This window comes from Schistocerca serialis, chromosome 3 (genome assembly GCF_023864345.2).
Source record: "Schistocerca serialis cubense isolate TAMUIC-IGC-003099 chromosome 3, iqSchSeri2.2, whole genome shotgun sequence".
NCBI classification, from domain to species: Eukaryota; Metazoa; Arthropoda; class Insecta; order Orthoptera; family Acrididae; genus Schistocerca; species Schistocerca serialis.
Genome location: NC_064640.1, coordinates 65,184,788 through 65,203,062, shown reverse-complemented (window position 1 = coordinate 65,203,062; position 18,275 = coordinate 65,184,788). Strand labels below are relative to the sequence as shown.

Here is an 18,275-nt window from a genome sequence, read left to right as displayed (position 1 = left end):
CGTCAAGCAATTCCAGTAAATTACGGGGTACTGCTTTGCAGACGTGAGGTTGGCGCCCGATTGGGTCGCAGTTGTGTTCCATCGGATTTAGATATTGCAAATTTCGTGACAAAGACATCAGCGTAAGTTCAATATCACAGTCCTCAACCGTCTATCGCACGATTCTGCCCTTGTGGCACGGACGGATATGCTAATGGAAGATGCCACCGCCGTTGGGGAAGACGTAAGAGCATGAAGGGATGCAGGTGGCCCGCAATAATGTTCACATACTCCACAGCTGTCATAGTGCCTTCGATTAGCGCTACAGGTCCGACGGAAGCCCACGCGAATATCCCCTAGAGCGTGCAACGCCCTCAGCGGCGTGCGTGTTCCCATGAGCCGTTCCCCTGGGTGGCGACTTATCCGCACGCGACCATCGAACTTGTGTAACAAGAAAAGTGATCAGCCGATCAGATGACACGTATCCATTGATCCACCGTCCATTCTCTATGATCCCGTATCCACTACTGTCGTAAATGACGATATCGCCGGATCAACATGGGGGCTGGTAGGGGCCATCTGCAGTGGTGTTCAGCAATGTGCGAGGAACAGTGTGCTACGAAACATTTATGCCTCCAATAGCATTTTACTGCCGTGAGACCAGCCCAGTTCGCCGCCTATATTGCTTTACAGAACGACAAAGCCTCAGACCTCCAAGTTGCTGATGGGCCGTGGACGTCCAGACACCTTGTCCCCTACTCGTGGTTTCAAAGTTCTTCAACCACTTTCCATAGATCCTCATCACAGTAGCATGCGACAGCCTACCAGCGCCGTTTCCGAGGCGCTCCCCAGGTGCCGGGCAATAAGAACCTGACCTTCGCCAAAGTGACTGATGTCAGTTATATCTCCATTGTCGGCCTGTATCGTCACAGGAATGTTTTGCCATTCGTCTCTTCTCCGTTTTATATACATTTCTCACCGCGCCATGCGTCTACAACGCCGCTTGGGGCAGTCAGTCTCGCTGCGGGAGGTCGTCATAGTATTATGACTTATTAGCATATGTCACACAATAAAACATCTCGTCACATCGCTCAGAATACCTTATCTACACTGTGTTAAGCGATGCAAGTTGTAAACCTAGCCGGCCGGGGTGGCCACGCGGTTCTAGGCGCTACAGTCTGGAACCGCGCGACCGCTACGTTCTCAGGTTCGAATCCTGCCTTGGGCATGGATGTGTGTGATGTCCTTAGGTTAGTTAGGTTTAAGTAGTTCTAAGTTCTAAGGGACTGATGACCTCAGAAGTTAAGTCCCATAGTGCTCAGAGCCATTTGAACCATTTTTTTAACCTAACACAGCGACATTAGACGGGGGAGAATGAAAACACTGGCGTGTCTGATCGGATGAAACATTACACGATGTGTGAAAATTTTATGGGAAAGCATTGAAATATGACAGACAAAGCCACTGTAAAGGCAAGCCGTGGGTGAACATAAAGTCACTAAAAGGAACGTGAAACAGGAGCATAGGTGAGCCAGGATACTAGTGATCTTAACTTGAACGAATAGTGTCTGACTTCGGAAGGACTCGAGTTTGTGTTTTGCTTAACGGCCTATCCCGTGTGGTGCTAGATTACAGCAACACAACCTTTTTATATGTGCGTTATTTATTATATAGAGCAAGCAATCTCGGTCGACAATATTGTTACGCCACTTCTTAGTAATCACCTACGTAGCAGGGTGGGATAGAACATGGAAATAAAACTCTTTATCCAATTAGTAATAACTAAAATGTGGTGGATTTGTTTATAAAATAACGTTGGAAGTTGTCAGTCACGATTTTCCTTATTTATTTCTCGCACGACGCTTTTCGTGAAATGATTCCAATTTTCAATTGCGTTTTTCTTGCATTGTGAAATTTGTGGTAATTTTTTCGATCTGTGAATTGCTGCATGGTTCTGTTGTTTCGTAATTTTGTAATTAATGATGGATTTTTATATACAGGGTGAACTAGAACTCCACCGGCAAACTTTCAGAGGTTGTTCAGGCATACCTTCTCAGTATTCTGGTACAGGGGTCCCGCAGTTACTAGCGGCTCATCCTGCGTAGTTAATGGCCAATTTGGAAAAAAATCTGGCTGATTTGGGGGAGGGGACCAAACAGCGAGGTTCCATCGGATTAGGGAAGGATGGGGGAGGAAATCGGCCCTGCCCTTTCAAAGGCACCATCGCGGCATTTGCCTGAAGCGATTTAGGGAAATCACGAAAAACCTAAATCAGAACGGCCGGAAGCGGGTTTGAACCGTCGTCCTCCCGAATGCGGAAAAAACCTTTGCTTACGGCTTCCTTGTAATCCACTTACGCAGAAACTCGCACATATTAATCATCACCTACACAATTTACAATGCACAGAACATGTTGGAAACCGCAAAAGTAGAATAAAAAGCAGTTATCTCTGTTGATTATATTCTAAACATCTTTGTGACTGCTTTTATTGTGCATTTGCTGCTTTCTATTTGCACTGTGCATTGTAAATTTTTTAAATAATGTTTTAATCTGTACGAGTTCACGCGTAAGTTGACCACAAGGAAACCGTAAGAAATTTGTTTTTTCGGAATTCGCCATCAATTATGTATAAATATTCATCAGTAATTACAAAATTGGATGTGTATATACGTTATAATAAAGGTAACAGAATAATATAGCACCGCACATATCGAAAGTATCATGCAGAAGCAGCACAACACAAGAAAAGAGGCACTTGAAAATAGGAATCATTTCCCGAAAAGCGTCGTGCGAGAAATAAACAAAAGAAAATCGTGATTGGGAGCAGCAAAATTTATTTTTAAACTGATTGGTTTTACAGACACAGACTTTCACAAATTATTTCTAACGGATAAAATGAAACTACAATTTGACAAAGTAAAGTTACGACGAATGTATTCTTCAAACATTCCAAAATATACGCAATTTTTCATGAGGGTTTATTGTATACAGTACTTCAAAATTAAGAAGCAATAATGCCTACGAAAGTCTAAACATAATTTTTACTTTCAATTCGAAACTGCTAACTATTAATTTCCCCCGGACGAACCCGGCCGTTGTGGCTGTGGAGCCCCTGTCAGCATTGGGCCGGAAGCATGTGCCATATGGGTAAACCGTCCCAGTTCACATTCCGGGATACTTCCACTGAAAAGGATTTCCTTTCGCAATCTCAGCTTGTGTCCCATCTCTAATGATTCCTTGATTACGGGACGTTAAACGCTAGTATCCCTTCCGTTCGGATACGAGGATTCAGTGATGGAGTGCTCTCAGGATCAGTGCCCACGCTGGCATAAAATTTGTGCGCCCGCTATGTTTCGCCGCTACCTCTAGGCGTTTGAGGACATCTGTGTCATCAACGCTTTATAACCCAATCTAAAAAGGTTTCACACCGTCCTCGTGCCTTGCATAGTTTGTGGTGTTTTGATGGGAAATCTGTTTCTCATTAGGAGAGAATATTGTACCTCTCAGAAGACAACGCACCTTGGAACACGTGATGAATTTTGTTCGGTACTTCCGTCTACTGACTGCTTTTAGAATAACATGATGAAATACACACTAGAGACGGCCACAAGCAGTTTCCTCTATTTTTAACAGTTATGTTGTTGTTAGAAATGGAGTTATGTTTTGTGCAGCATAAGTAAACATTTCGCGTTTTGCACATTTAAATACTGTATAATATACACTCATGCTCATAAATTAAGGATAATGCTGATACATGGTGAAACAACGCTCTGGTGGGCGGTTTGCGGGTTTAAATCACCTCGGGGTATGACCATGCAGTGCATTTGACATGCACTCGACGCACGGTGGCGCTGACAGCAGCCCACAAACGCAGAGGTATGTTGGTGCATGTCAGTGTACGGTGCAGCGAGTAAGTGTGCACACGCTTCCAGACGTGCTAATGGTGACTGTGCGTTGAAAATGGCTCAAAGAACACATATTGATGACGTTATGAGGGGTAGAATACTAAGGCGACAGGAGGCTGGTCAAACACAGCAGATCGTAGCACGGGCCCTCCGTATGCCACAAAGTGTGATCTCACGACTATGGCAACAATTCCAGCAGACAGTAAACATGTCCAGGCGCTACAGTACGGGACGTCCACAGTGTACAACACCACAAGAAGGTCAATATCTCACCATCAGTGCCCGCAGACGGCTACGGAGTACTGCAGGTAGCCTTGCTCGGGACCATACCGCAGCCGCTGGAACAGTTGTCTCCAGACATACAGTCTACAGACGACTGAACAGGCATGGTTTATTCGCCCGGAGATCTGCAAGGTGCATTCCACTGACCCCTGGTCACAGGAGAGCATGTAAAGCCTGGTGTCAAGAACACAGTACATGGTCATTGGAAAAGTGGTCCCAGGTTATGTTCACGAACGATTCCAGGTATAGTCTGAACAGCGATTCTCACCGGATTTTCATCTGGCGTCAACCAGGAACTAGATACCAACCCCTTAATGTCCTTGAAAGCGACCTGTATGGAGGTCGTGGTTTGATGGTGTCGGGTGGGATTATGATTTGACAGAAGAACTGTAGCAGGTCAGGTGTATCGGGACATCATCCTGCACCAGTACGTTCAACTTTTCAGGGGTGCAGTGGGTCCTACCTTCCTCCTGATGGATGATAACGCATGACCCCACCGAGCTGCCATTATGGAGGAGTACCTTGAAACAGAAGATATCAAGCGAATGGAGTGGCAGGCCTGTTCTCCTGACCTAAACCCCATCGAGCACGTCTGGGATGCTCTCGGTCGACGTATCGCTGCAGGTCTTCAAAACCCCTACGACACTTCAGGGGCTCCGACAGGCACTGGTGCAAGAATGGGAGGCTATACCCCCATAGCTGCTCGACCACCTGATCCATAGTATGCCAACCCGTTGTGCGGCCTGTGTACGTATGCATGGTGATCATATCCCATATTGATGTCGGGGTACATGCGCAGGAAACAGTGGCGTATTGTAGCACATGTGTTTCGGGACGGTTTTCTCAACTTTTCACCAATACCGTAGACTTACATATCTGTGTCGTGTGTGTTCCATATGTGCCTATGCAATTAGCGCCAGTTTTGTGTAGTGCCACGTTGTGTGACACCACATTCTGCAATCATCCTTAATTTATGAGCATGAGTGTAGTATAGCTATTTGAGCATATTGTTAATTTTTCAGTGAGAGCATTTTATGATGCAAAATGATATATATTTTTAGAGCTATTTATACGCTCAAGGGCCAAAGAAACTCGCGTAGGGCCCCCACCAACAAGTATGCGCCAAGTATCCCCAACTTCTGGAAGTTTATTTTCCGTGTTTGGTATGTTAACTATCAGTGTTTTCGGTTTTTATGGAGAAGACTGGAAATCGTGGAATTTTTCTGGAAGGGTGTGAGAAATCGCCTACAAACCACTTGCAGCTTGCGGCTGTACAAAACGAACGGCCATTAATCAGATGTTTAGTCCTCCTTAAACATCCCAACAACCACCACCACCACCACCATTAATCAGACACGGGTATTCGATACGCACGCATCTAATGCGCTGAGTAAATACACATCCACATAACATCTACATCTACTCCCCGCAAGCCATGGCACGGCGTGTGGCGGAGGATACATCGGGTGGCAGTATTAGTTTCCCTCTTCCCTGTTCCGTTCTCATATGGTGCGTGGAAAGAATGGCTGTCAATAAACCTCCGTGTGATTCCGATTTCACTGGTTTTCTCGTTCTGTTCATTTCGCAGGACGTAAGTGGGAGGAAATAATACGTTACCCGACTCCTCTTGAATGTACGCTCTCGAAATTTCAACGCTAAACCTCTCCGTGAAACACACTGCTCTTCTACCGTCCGCCACTGACTTTTTTTAATTACCTCCGTAAAGGTGTGTGTCCACTAACGACTAACTTCCACAAGTAACGTTTGCAAACACTTCCTGAGGTGTTTACATTAGAACAAAAACTTGTGCAAGTTTACTTCTGCAAGACGGTTCGGCAAGCTAATTTCATAAGTTTGCTGCAAATACTTGCAGAAATGTTTCCACTAGAGCTGCATTGTGAGATAGGCAAGCGGAAGTTTACAGTGTCGTGGTCAAAAATAAAGTTGTTGCATTATTATTAATGAAGAAAAATCGTTATGAAGAAACAAATTTAAGAAAATAGAAATATTTGGTTCAAGAAATGGCCGCAGAGACCTACATGCTTGAGGTATCAAGAAAGACTACCGAATGAAATAAAATGAAAGGATATCGCTCAGACTAAATACTTTCTGAGAATGTCATGTGCTAGTTCTGAACATTTATTGTCTATTGTACAGCAGATATTCGAAAACGGGATACAAAAACACAGGAAATTACATCACCAAGAGATGGTCTTTTAATCATCCTTCCATTTTTGCAAACATTATTTATTACAAATGTAATGAATTTCTGTTTATGTCAACATTAAAAATAATCAGCTAAAATTTAAAGATGTCTCTACTGCCCTTCTGCTTCCTCTTCTAGTGAAAAAAGTAATCGTCAAATTTGTTTTGCACTTCCTTGGCTGCCGTGGCCAGATACATATGTTTAGTGGTTTCAATGGTACATGTGTTTCACTCTGTCTGTCTTTCCGCCACTATCCTTTTAGAAACTGACATATTCGTAATGCTATTGAACACACAAAAGATCTGCAGGTTTGAGAAAAGCTTTCGGCAACGTCGGCAAGTACTTGCAGCAAGATTTAATAAACTGTTTCCACTAACTTGGGGAAGCTACTTCTGCAAACTGAAGAAACCTGCCTAAGTCGACTTGCTAGAGAAGTTTCAACTTCAAAGAACTTGCTGAAATAGCTTCTGCAAGCGATTCGCGGAAGTTACTTGCTAAAGGACACTCGTCTTAAGGCTCCCGCACTTCCGAAACGATCATGTGACGAAACCCGCCGCTTGTCGTTGGATCTTGTCAGTCTTTTCCATTAATCTAACCAGTAAGGGTCCCAGACTGATTATCAGTACTCAGGAATCGATCTTTCAAGTGTTTTGCAAGCTGCTGCTTTCGTGGGTGAATTACATTTCCTTAACACATTTTTCCAACGAATCTCCTCTCTGCCAACATATTCACCTACAATTAGGTCACTCTGATCATTTACTCCCAGGTATTCTTTCCAGTTATATTTCGCCAATGGCGTAATCGACCAATAATGAATCGCTTTACCTAATTACAGCTGGCCGGAGTGGCCGTGCGGATCTAGGCGCTACAGTCTGTAACCGAGCGAACGCTGCGGTCGCAGGTTCGAATCCTGCCTCGGGCACGGATGTGTGTGATGTCTTTAGGTTAGTTAGGTTTAATTAGTTCTAAGTTCTAGGCGACTGATGACCTCAGAAGTTAAGTCGCTTAGTGCTCAGGGCCATTTGAACCATTTTGAACCTAATTACATACAATACGTTACACACTGTCCAGTCACATTAATGTGGCCACCTGACAAAACCCTGACTAACAACCTTTTCACATCATGTACCGCTGCGAGACGAACAAGAAGAGAGCCAATGAGATTCTGGAAGGTACCGACAGGGACGTGAAGCCATGCAGACTCCAGTGCGGTGGTCAGCTGTGCCAGGTTTCTCGGTTGAGGATCCATGGCACAAACAGCCCGATCGAGATGGCCCCACAGGTTCTCCGTTGGGCTTAAATCCTGGGAGTTTGGTGGCCAGGCAAATACGGTAGACTAATCCTAGTGTTCTTCGAATGGTGAATGTACATTGCGAACTGTGTGACACGTGGCATTGTCCTGTCGGCAGATGCTATCGTGCCGAGGAAAAGCAAATTGCATGTAGGGGTGGACATGGTCCTCAAAATCGATGTTTACTTGGTTGATCCATTGCGCCTTTCACAAAGACGAGATCACCCGGCGAATCCCAAGAAAACATTTTCCAGACCATAAGGTTCCCTCCTTCGGTCTGGAACCTTCCGACGATTTTCGGAGGATGTTTGCTTTCAGACTTTTCACGCCGATGGAGCATAAAATGTGATTTATCTGAAAAGGCAACCTGTCGCCACTCAGTGAACATCCAATTACGGTACTGGAGTGCAAATTCCAGTCTTCGTCGCCGATGGACAGCAATTAGCATGGGTTCATGAACCAGGCGCCTGGTGTGGACGCCCACACGCAGCAACTTTTGCTGAACAGTCGTTAAGGAGACACTGTTGGTAGCTCCTTGGTTCAGCTGGGCGGTGTGTTGTTCAACAGCTTCGCCCCTTCACATCTCCGCAGCAGTCGCTCACCCCCGTTACCTGTAGCCCGTGGTGCACCACTGTTGCCTCGGCGTCGGTTTTGGACAGCTTCATTTTGCATGCACGGCACACTTTAACCACGACGGAAATGCTTCCACCCATGGCCCGAAAGCCAATGATCATGCCCTTTTGGACGTGAGATACATCGCGCCGTTTCCGCATTACCGCATTAGACTGCACTGATTTCCGTGTCTCTCCCCCGCCCCAGCACGCTTTATATACCCTCCACTGCTAGTATTGCCACCTGCTGCCTGTTAGTGGTTATTGCACGTTGACGTCGAACATAGGTGGCCGTCACATCAATGTTACTGGACTGCTTAATTATTTACGTTCAGGATCAACTAGCTGTTCCCGCATCAACAGGCGATTCTTTGTACATGTTCCTACATTTCTCCTACAGTCTTCTGGCGTTGCAGCATTGTAACACTCTTATAGACAACACCGTCGTCTGTGAAAAGCCTCCTGGAGCTTTCGACGTTTTCCAATAGATAATTGATGTGCTTTTTATGACCACAAAAGAGCCTGTAAACTTCAATTCCAGTTAACCCGGTTACATTATTCTTTGTCTTGATGCTCAGTATTCCATACGAGCGACGAGTCGTCAAGGAAGAGACATGTATTGTGATCAAGACGAAAAGGATCAAGTGATATGAACTTAATGTTTCGCGTCGACCGTCTTCGATGAATTTCTCCCGGATTTCTTTCCACATCAGATTCGTTTGTCAACTCAAACTTCCAGCGAATGCCTCTGTCGACATCGTCAGGAGTTATCTCGTACTAAACGGACGAGTGGCCATTTCGTATTTAGTTCGTTGAATTATATCTAGGAGTGGTCAAGAATCATAGAGTGTAAATAGTTATGGAGTCGGCATTCAGATGTGCAGAACGAGAATTCTGGCCGCAACATCCCCTCAAGCTCAAGTCACGTGACTTTTGAACGGATCATTTTAGTCTGTATAGCGCTTAGCTTATGTTGAGTGTTATTACTTCGCTTTTAGATAAATGTCGTGTGACTAGGACCTCCAGTCGGACAGACCGTTCGCTGGGTGCAAGTCTTTCGATTTGACGCCACTTCGGCGATTTGCGCGTCGATGGGGATGAAATGATGATGATTAGGACAACACAACACCCAGTCCCTGAGCGGAGAAAATCTCCGACCCAGCCGGGAATCGCACCCGGGCCCTTATGATTGACATTCTGTCGCACTGACCATTCAGCTATTGGGGGCAGACACTTCGCTGTGACAGATTACCTTCAGAAGTACCGTATAGATGGGAACAGCAATGATATTGTGCTTTTTCGCCACAGTATCACAGCTCAAATTCTACTTTACTTACGTTTTTGCGGTAATGGGGTAAGATGTAACGGCCGCCAATATTTTTATTTTACGTTTTCTATTCCACTTATGCATATTGTCGAATCTCTGCTCTAATTAATTACGTTACACTGCAGACAGCGGCGAAGTGTCACGACCTGCTTGTCCATTATTGTTTTCAATTTTTCTTTATTTACCTTCCTGCTTCGTATAGACAAGTAAAATATCTAGCTTTCTTTCGCCATCTCATCAGAAAAGTACACTAATATACGATGCACAATTTTAAAAAATTACAAGATCAATGTTCTAATTTAGGGGTAATAAAATAAATGACAGGAACATTATTTTCTTTTTAGGTTTTCTATTGCACTCATTAATATTGTCGAATCAGTTCTAATTAATTACGTTACAATGACACTATGTAGGAAACTGTCTCGTGCAGAAGTACTTATACATGTTACTGTAAAAGTAAGATGATTGGTAAATGTTAGAATTAACTTGTGATACCTAAGACTTGCCATCACGGCGTGGTAAAAGTTCGAAATTTTTTATAATATGCATAGATTTCGAACTTTTACCTAGAGACGTTGGTAAATCTTAGGATGTAAAATGGTTCAAATGGCTCTGAGCACTATGGGACTTAACATCTGTGGTCATCAGTCCCCTAGAACTTAGAACTAATTAAACCTAACTAACCTAAGGACATCACACACACCCATGCCCGAGGCAGGATTCGAACCTGCGACCGTAGCGGTCACGCGGTTCCAGACTGAAGCGCCTAGAACCGCACGGCCACACCGGCCGGCGCTTAGGATGTACCCGTATCAACTGGTCAAACCTTATTCATTAAAAAAATCAGCTCAGTAATTTATTGAAATAGTTTGTCTTTATTGTAAATTTATGTACTTCAAACATACTTGCATTCCAATGTGATTATAATGAGCAATATTCCACATCAGTGAAAAGTTGTAAAAAAATGTTACCTTGAGAACGTTAAATTTTGTTACAACAAGGCTGACTAATGTGGCATTTCGAATTACCTAACATGGAAGACGATTTACACAAGCATTTTTTAATTGAACACTTTTTAAAGCAATTGCAGTTTTTGAACCTTTGTCCTCCAACAAAAGATTGTCTGGCAACCACTTCCCGTAGACTAATTCCTTCTCTTACTACTTCTTCGACGTTGATAAAATTTTTCCTGCACAATGTAAATTGATTCGTAGTGCAGAATCACTTCAGTTTACCAGCTTTGGTACCAAGTTGATAAAATTCGTCATCTTGAATATTTATCACTACTGCTATTATAGATTTTGCATCAATTTTTGCCCTGTCTACATCTAGTATTTGAATTCTCACATTCTGTCCAACTGAAGGTTTTGGAATTTTGTTACATGAGGCTGCTTTCATTTTTTGCATGCAATTGAAGACCTTCTTTGGCAGCTTCTCGGATCCGTTTTACTTTATTAACACTGTTGAAAGTTGTCCGCGTCTCGTCACAACCATCAGCTGGTGTCAGTGTCTCGTTGTTAACTGTCGTCAAATCCTGTGTCTGTGGTGCTTTCTCACCTGCTGAAACCGCACTTTCTGCCTCCGTTCCTTCTGTTCCAGTACTTGACACACTGGCATCAATTCCTTGGCCGTCATTTTCAGTTTCCTGTGAGTCAGTGTAACTGGTGTTTAGCATTGTTTCCAAGTCTTCTTCACTGTTTATATTTTTTTATTAAATTACGTGAAACGACAGAGGTCGCAATGCCCATTTTCATTGGAAAACCAAACATGGCTTCATATGGTGAACATCTGATCCATTCATGATAAGCCCAATTCATTGCTTGCACAAACCTCAGGTCTTCAGACTATTTTGAAGTTTCATTTGTTTCCATCTCAGTTGATGATATATTTTCTATATCTTGATTTGCCCTTTCGACTGATCCCTGAGACTGACTGTGTCTCGGCTTCCCGTGGACTATCTTTATTTATATCACTCGACAACCCACATAAACTTTGAATGACTTGGTTACAAAACTCTCTACCATTTTCAGAATGAAGGATACTTGGGGCACCAAAGGTGGTAAAAATGTCCAAAAGATGATATGCTGCTTCATCAGCCCTTTTCGAGGTTTGTGCACGGAGGATAACAAATTTTGTCAAATGACAATGGTATACAAGCATAAACTCCGACTTATGGTCTGGGTTTGCCTGGATGTCGATTAAGTCAATTTGGCACCATGAATTCATTTCACTGTGTATGATAGGTTTCACTACAACACCCCTTTTCAATGTTTTTTGCTTTTTCTGACATGATTCACATAATCTCAAATAAGAAACGATTGAGTCAACAGTCATATTCTTGTACTTACGATTCAGTTCCACAATCATCCGTGTTCGGCCGCCATGGCCTATAGCAATGTGGGTCTCATGTAATACGTTAAACATTTCATCAAAATGAACGTACTAACGAATTTCTTCTTTTCCAGGAGACACCGGTGCTATGAGTTTCTCTTGACTTCCGATGTTGAGAACATCATATCGCTTCAAACGTCTGTAGCGAACAGATTTATTTTTGAAAATGATTTTTGCATTTTTCACGTCACTTAACAGAATATTATATTGCTCAGCAGTTACATAAAAATTGTTGTCCTTCTTCTTATTCACTGATTCACGTAAAAGTTCGTAAAAACTGTTACGCATAACATCACTCATTCTTATGCAAAGCTGCAGAAGAAACACCACTAAAACAAGTCGCAAAAATGACCGTACACACGATGCTCGACACTGACAAACTACGCAGCGGGGAGCGGACTGAGAACTCATAACTGCCAACGAAGAAACTTATCTGAACACAAAACTGGCTACAATGAAACTTGTCTGAACCTGCACGATGGAGGCAGGAGTCTTCAATCCAGCTTTCACTAGTTTGTATTGGTAAATCCTAAGATTTACCAATGCCTGTGAGGAAAAGTTCGAAATCTATGCATATAATGAGACATTTCGGACTTTTACCACACCACGATGGTAAATCTTAGGTTACACAGGTTAATTATAGGATTTACCAATTATCTCACTTTTACAGTAACATATGCACACACACACACACACACACACACACACACACACACACACACACACAAGGGTTTGAGAACCGGCAGAAATTTGAGGAAATTAATCAGACTTTTCATGTACAAATTTTCTCTGCGTATGAACATAGCACATACATGTATACACTGACTGGCAGTTTACTCAAACACACTTTCAAATTTATCTAGGACTTGTCTCGTAAACAGATGGCGATAAAATCGCAGAAAATATCTCAACAATACAGGACTTCATAACACTGTGTCTCGATATTTTTCAACGTATAAAATGCTTCATATCAATATGACATTCACCATTAAACATTTGTAGTACATATGAAAAGTAACTGGCCCTCCTTCCACAGCAACGACAGCACTACAGCATAGCTATTACTGAAACTGTAACGTGCAGAAACATATAAAACAAGGCGAATACGTGTAATATTCAAGCTTCGCTACTACGGCAAATAGTCCCAAAATCACGCGACTGGCAGGGTTTGATGGCAACATGCGCAGTAGGCTGTGTTCACTCCATCGGTGTACATACTCTGTGAGCTATCAGAGATAATGTCGGTGTCTACGACGGAGGAACTTTGGTAGCGATGCTAATCCCTTTAGAGTTTAGACGATAAATGACTCTGCTTATTTATCTCTAGCATTTCAGCATCGAGCGGCCATTTCTGTGCAACCTTATGGGCGCAGTAGCTGTCCCGATTACAGGGGCTGATCCACATTCTGATCTCAGCGGCTTCTTCGATGATGAAATCCCAGTAGGTAGATGAATGCGTTAAAATTTTCGTTTCATCAAAGATAATCGTGCATTTCCTTATCAAGTTGTGGTGGACAACAGCAGATTTATCGAAATCGCGATATTTGGTGTGGTGTCAGTAGCAGCTGCCTTTTCTATACTTCAGAAAGCTGCCCATAGCAGCGAAGGCATATTAAATATTGCGATATCGACGTGGAAAGTTATCCGAAAATTTTTCAGTTCCTAACGGTGTGGATAGTCCCATTTTTTATCTTACCCACTTTAAATCGCACTTAAATATTAGGAAATCTTGAATCAATCTGATTATCAAGTTAGCAACTAATTCATTATCATCGACGAGTGATGTGTATGAATAAATAGAAATTAACCCTAGAACAATAAAGCGGGGAAAATGTTATATTGTTACTAAGCCACCGCAAATTTTACTACTCCATATCTTGTTAGGTAGAAAGATGTCTGCAACCACAAACACTTATTTCATTCCTTCGAGTTGGAACGAAAACGTCCTAACTAAAACGTAATAGCCACTTTTCTGTTGCCAAAGAGTGCCAGGTTGACCGACAAAGCCTCGTCGATGTCTATTGCAAGCTCAGATAAGTAGATCGGCCCACCTCAGAATTTGCCAGAAATGGTTTCGGGTAACACGGTAATCCTAGATGAGGCTGGGTGTTAGATTCAGATATGAGTTCATTGTCTTCATCACTGTGCCCTGTATGTTGTTAATACAGGCAAGACCGCTCAAAAACAGATAACATTATTCAAAAACGGAAATATGCGGAACGCAATGAGGCTGTGGATAGCATAACAACAGCTAAACGTTAGCTTCTGCAATGTTAATTCAAGGCCATTTCGGTACTTAAATGAAAACAAGCTTCCATGAACAAAACGGAAAACTGGGACATCGGGAGGCAAGAGAAAAGTAACTAACAAGCCCATTGAATATCTATGAAGGGAAAGATGCCAGAAGGCCATTTATAATAGATGCACGCAACATCAATTTGGATTATACAGGATATTAAATAAATACCGCTACAAACAAGTATTCATTTCATACCAGTATCTCTTTACTCTATCATACTCAATTTAGTAACCTTTATTAACTGTAGTTCAAGACTATCAGTTTTACAACATTCACAAGGAGGAAACATATTCTTCAAAATTCATGTGATTTAGCAGACAATTTCCTATGTAAAAGATAGTATATTCAAAAAAGATCTAAATGATAAGGAGACGTTTCTAAACTACAACTTTTGGAAAAATATAATTCCGAAATAAACATTATAGAAACGTGTATACGATTTTTATTGTGGCCATTTATGATGAAGAATGCTTCATCCATATAGGCCTACGCTTAGTAAAATTTAATCTCTTGTGTATATTGGTGATTTTTTTCTGAATAAATTTTCCTGGAGGTGGTTAAGAAAGAGTTCAGATATTGTTCCAGATGTGTGAACACACGCCGCTAGCCCACTGACCTGGCGGTACATTTTATTATTGAAAGAGAAATATTTATATTTTAGAGTCAGTTACAGAAGACCTATAAATTTAATAATGTCCAGCCCATCCTTTACTTGTTCACCAGTAAGCATACGAACGTCGTACTCACATATGAGTGTGAAAAGGACAACACAGTTTTCTTGATCTAGCTCTCTTCAGACATAATGATAGAGCGGCCTTCAAAATTTACAAATAACCAAGTACTACAGACGCTAATATACACAACTGCTCAGGTAACCTCAATTCACGTAAGTTAGCAGCATACCAATGAATGATACACTGGACATACAAGATCCCACTGAATGATGAAGACCACCAAATAAAATTGGAATTACTAGCCAAATAGCTGCAGCTATTGAATATGAGCATTCACTTAGACAATCTATCTAACAAAATAAAAAAGAAAGTAGGAAAAAATTCCAAAGAAAAATGATAATTAATAAAATGACTTACCCACAGCACGTACCTTATATTTAGGAAACATTTTCCAATAGTTTTGGATATCATAAATTTAGAACTAGACTTTCTACTAACAATAAGTTATGCTAAACGTTAACCTATTACAGCAAAAGGCGTTACTGCAATGGCAGTACTGGTTCCCATAGGTCACCAAGGTGAAGTGGTGTCGGACGTGGCTACCACTTGGATGGGTTACCGTCCTAGTCTGCTGAGCGCTGTTGGCAAGCGGGGTGCACTCAGCCCTTGGGAGGCCAACCTAGGAGCTTCTTGATTTAGAGGTCACAAAAAGTTACGACGGCAGGAACAGCAGCGTGCTGACAACATGTTCCTCCATATCCACAACTAGTGACGTTAATCGGCCGAGGATGACACTGTGGTCGGTAGGTGTCTTTGGGCCCTCCGAGGCGTGTTCGGACGGAGATTAATTTAGCTTTTTACCCCGCAATATCGAGACAAACCCTAAAATTACTCAAACTCTGGAATGTATAAAAAATTTATACTGAATGTCGCGTTCATTATACAGGCCAAATTAGTCGTAACTTCAACGTCAAGTTTAAAGAATTCATCAACGCCTTCTGATACAGCTTATCTGATAGATCGGCAATAGCAACATACATCAAAGACACAGAACATATATTTGACAACATAAACAAGGCCTTGAACATAAGCAAGGACTTGAAAATACTGAATAATTGAAAGACAGGCCATAAGACGGACCTCTATGAAGAACTTGAGAGTTTCGTACACAATAAACGGACAGGACAAAACCTCCTAAATGATAAAATTGAACCCAACAGAAGCAGTTCCTTTGAAAGTCCATCCAATATGTTAATGTGATACCAGCAAATTGTAAACCGTGTTTTGTGTAGTCCACTTCTGGTTCAAATTTTCACAGAAATAATATTTGTAACTGGATACAGTAACTTGTGAAACAATTTAAACCTGCCAACATCTGCAAATCCGTAATATTAATGATCATTACATTTCCATTGAGTTTTAAAATTAAATAATTAATTACATGATACTATGCATTAGGTATAGCGAAAGATTCTGTGAATGTAATATTTCACAATACCTTTCAAATAACAAGTGCCTGTGTCCAGAATATTTGCATTTTACGACTTTCAAAATGTTGTGATACGGTTTTTATACGCTTTTTATACTGAAATGTGCAATGAGAAACACATTTGATTCACTATTGTATAATAAGTACATTATTCCATATTTTCAAAAAAGCACTGCTTCTACATACACGAAGAAATGTGTATCAGACCTTTCAGTGCTGTAAATTAACGCTGATATTTCTTCACCAGAAGAAGACATCAAATAACCTTCTTGCCACATTGCAGTCTGCTAAACAGACGACACATGTTTAAGTATTAAGTATATCCCTCGATGAAAAAATATGTTAACCTATCGGATGATGATGAAATGGCCGGTGAAACGCAAACTCGAACTTAAAATAAAAGTGACTGACGTAGTAAATTGATGATCTGTTGAATTTTCTGACTTTGAGAGTACTGAAGGGCGATCTGTTTTAATTGTAGAAAATCATTCAACAACCAAGATCGCATAAAATATTTCTTTATTTAAGACAACCGGTTTCAACAGATTTTGCTGTCATCTTCAGGGCTTAAAAATCTTTTTGTTGTGAAGCGTGTTCATTTTACGCCGAACTTCACGCCCAAGATGTCAAGGTTTCGGCGTAAAATGAAAACGTTTTACAATAAAGATTTTTAAGACCTGAAGATAACAGCAAAGTCTGTTGAAACATGTTGTCATAAACAATTAAATATTTCATGCGATCTTGGCTGTTGAATGGTTTTTAATAACTGATGAAGTTTTCATGTAGCTCTCATACTTCGATAGTCACACAGATCCATTGACTTCAGATGAAATTGGCGGTGTTTGTACCTTGTCACTGAATAGATCAGTAAGAATGCTGGTTGCAAAGAGCAGTTAAGAGGTAACGTTGTTTGCGGAGGCTTCCATAAAGATACTTAGGTACCCGATAACTGGGTTCGAGATACCTTCCATTACACAGATTCATGCTTACGTGTAAATTATTACTTTTGTTTCTGTACGTTACTCACATGGTGAAAACGAGGACGAGATATTATACCAAGCTGTTAACCTAAGCCCTTTATTACCAATCGACAAATACCGGATCGAAAACCATGCACCAATAGTATGGTACTGATGGAAGTCTTGACGTAATTGAATGCTATGTAGAATATACTTCATCCATGTCAGCGAAACATGGCCAAAGTTGTCTAATGGAACAAGCTGCCAGATTAAATAAGTATAAACTGACAGCTACTGAGTCACATAATAACACATTGTGAAACAAGGTACGTTTATGCAACGCAACAAACGTTTATTTTGTTCCAGACTGTGGATTTTCTGGGCCGGGAAATGTGTGTTTACGGGACTTGACATCTGACGAGTTGCAACATAATCGATTTACCTTCCAGCTGCTTGGCGGGACGTTTGACCCTCCCTGCCTCACCGCAGACCAGCAGCGTAGCGAGCAGCGCCTGCAGCTGCATGACGCCAACTTCTCAGCACCTCTGATCCGCTTCGCTGCCTGTTACGCCAGGCGCTGTCACGTGACTGCCGACGAAGAGGTTGGGAGGGGGAAGGCCGCAGCAGACTACGACTCTCGCACGCACACACACACACTTTTAGCATCCTCGCTCCCGCCAGTCTAATGGGATCGCGAGCAGGGTTTCTCAGCCTGTAGCTGCTGCAGTGGTTTTCTCGTCAGAAAAATATTTTAACGGCAAAACAAACTCGCAAAAGACTTTGCTCATACTATCACCACCGAAAATCGAGATCTCTGGGAACAGTTATATAGTACACCTTTTGCCACATAAAACCTCCTAG

At 42.0% G+C, this 18,275-nt stretch overlaps 1 protein-coding gene across 1 annotated transcript in view; it reads right to left on the bottom strand.

Moving 5' to 3' along the window:
* LOC126469713 (alkaline phosphatase-like) overlaps positions 1-17,977 on the bottom strand; it is a 244,989-nt gene extending 227,012 nt beyond the window's left edge. The window contains exon 1 of the mRNA XM_050096898.1: positions 17,857-17,977. Coding sequence (XP_049952855.1) covers positions 17,857-17,938 — 82 coding nt within the window. The 5' untranslated portion in view covers positions 17,939-17,977. The remainder of the gene's footprint in view (positions 1-17,856) is intronic.
* Positions 17,978-18,275: the final 298 nt, after the last annotated feature.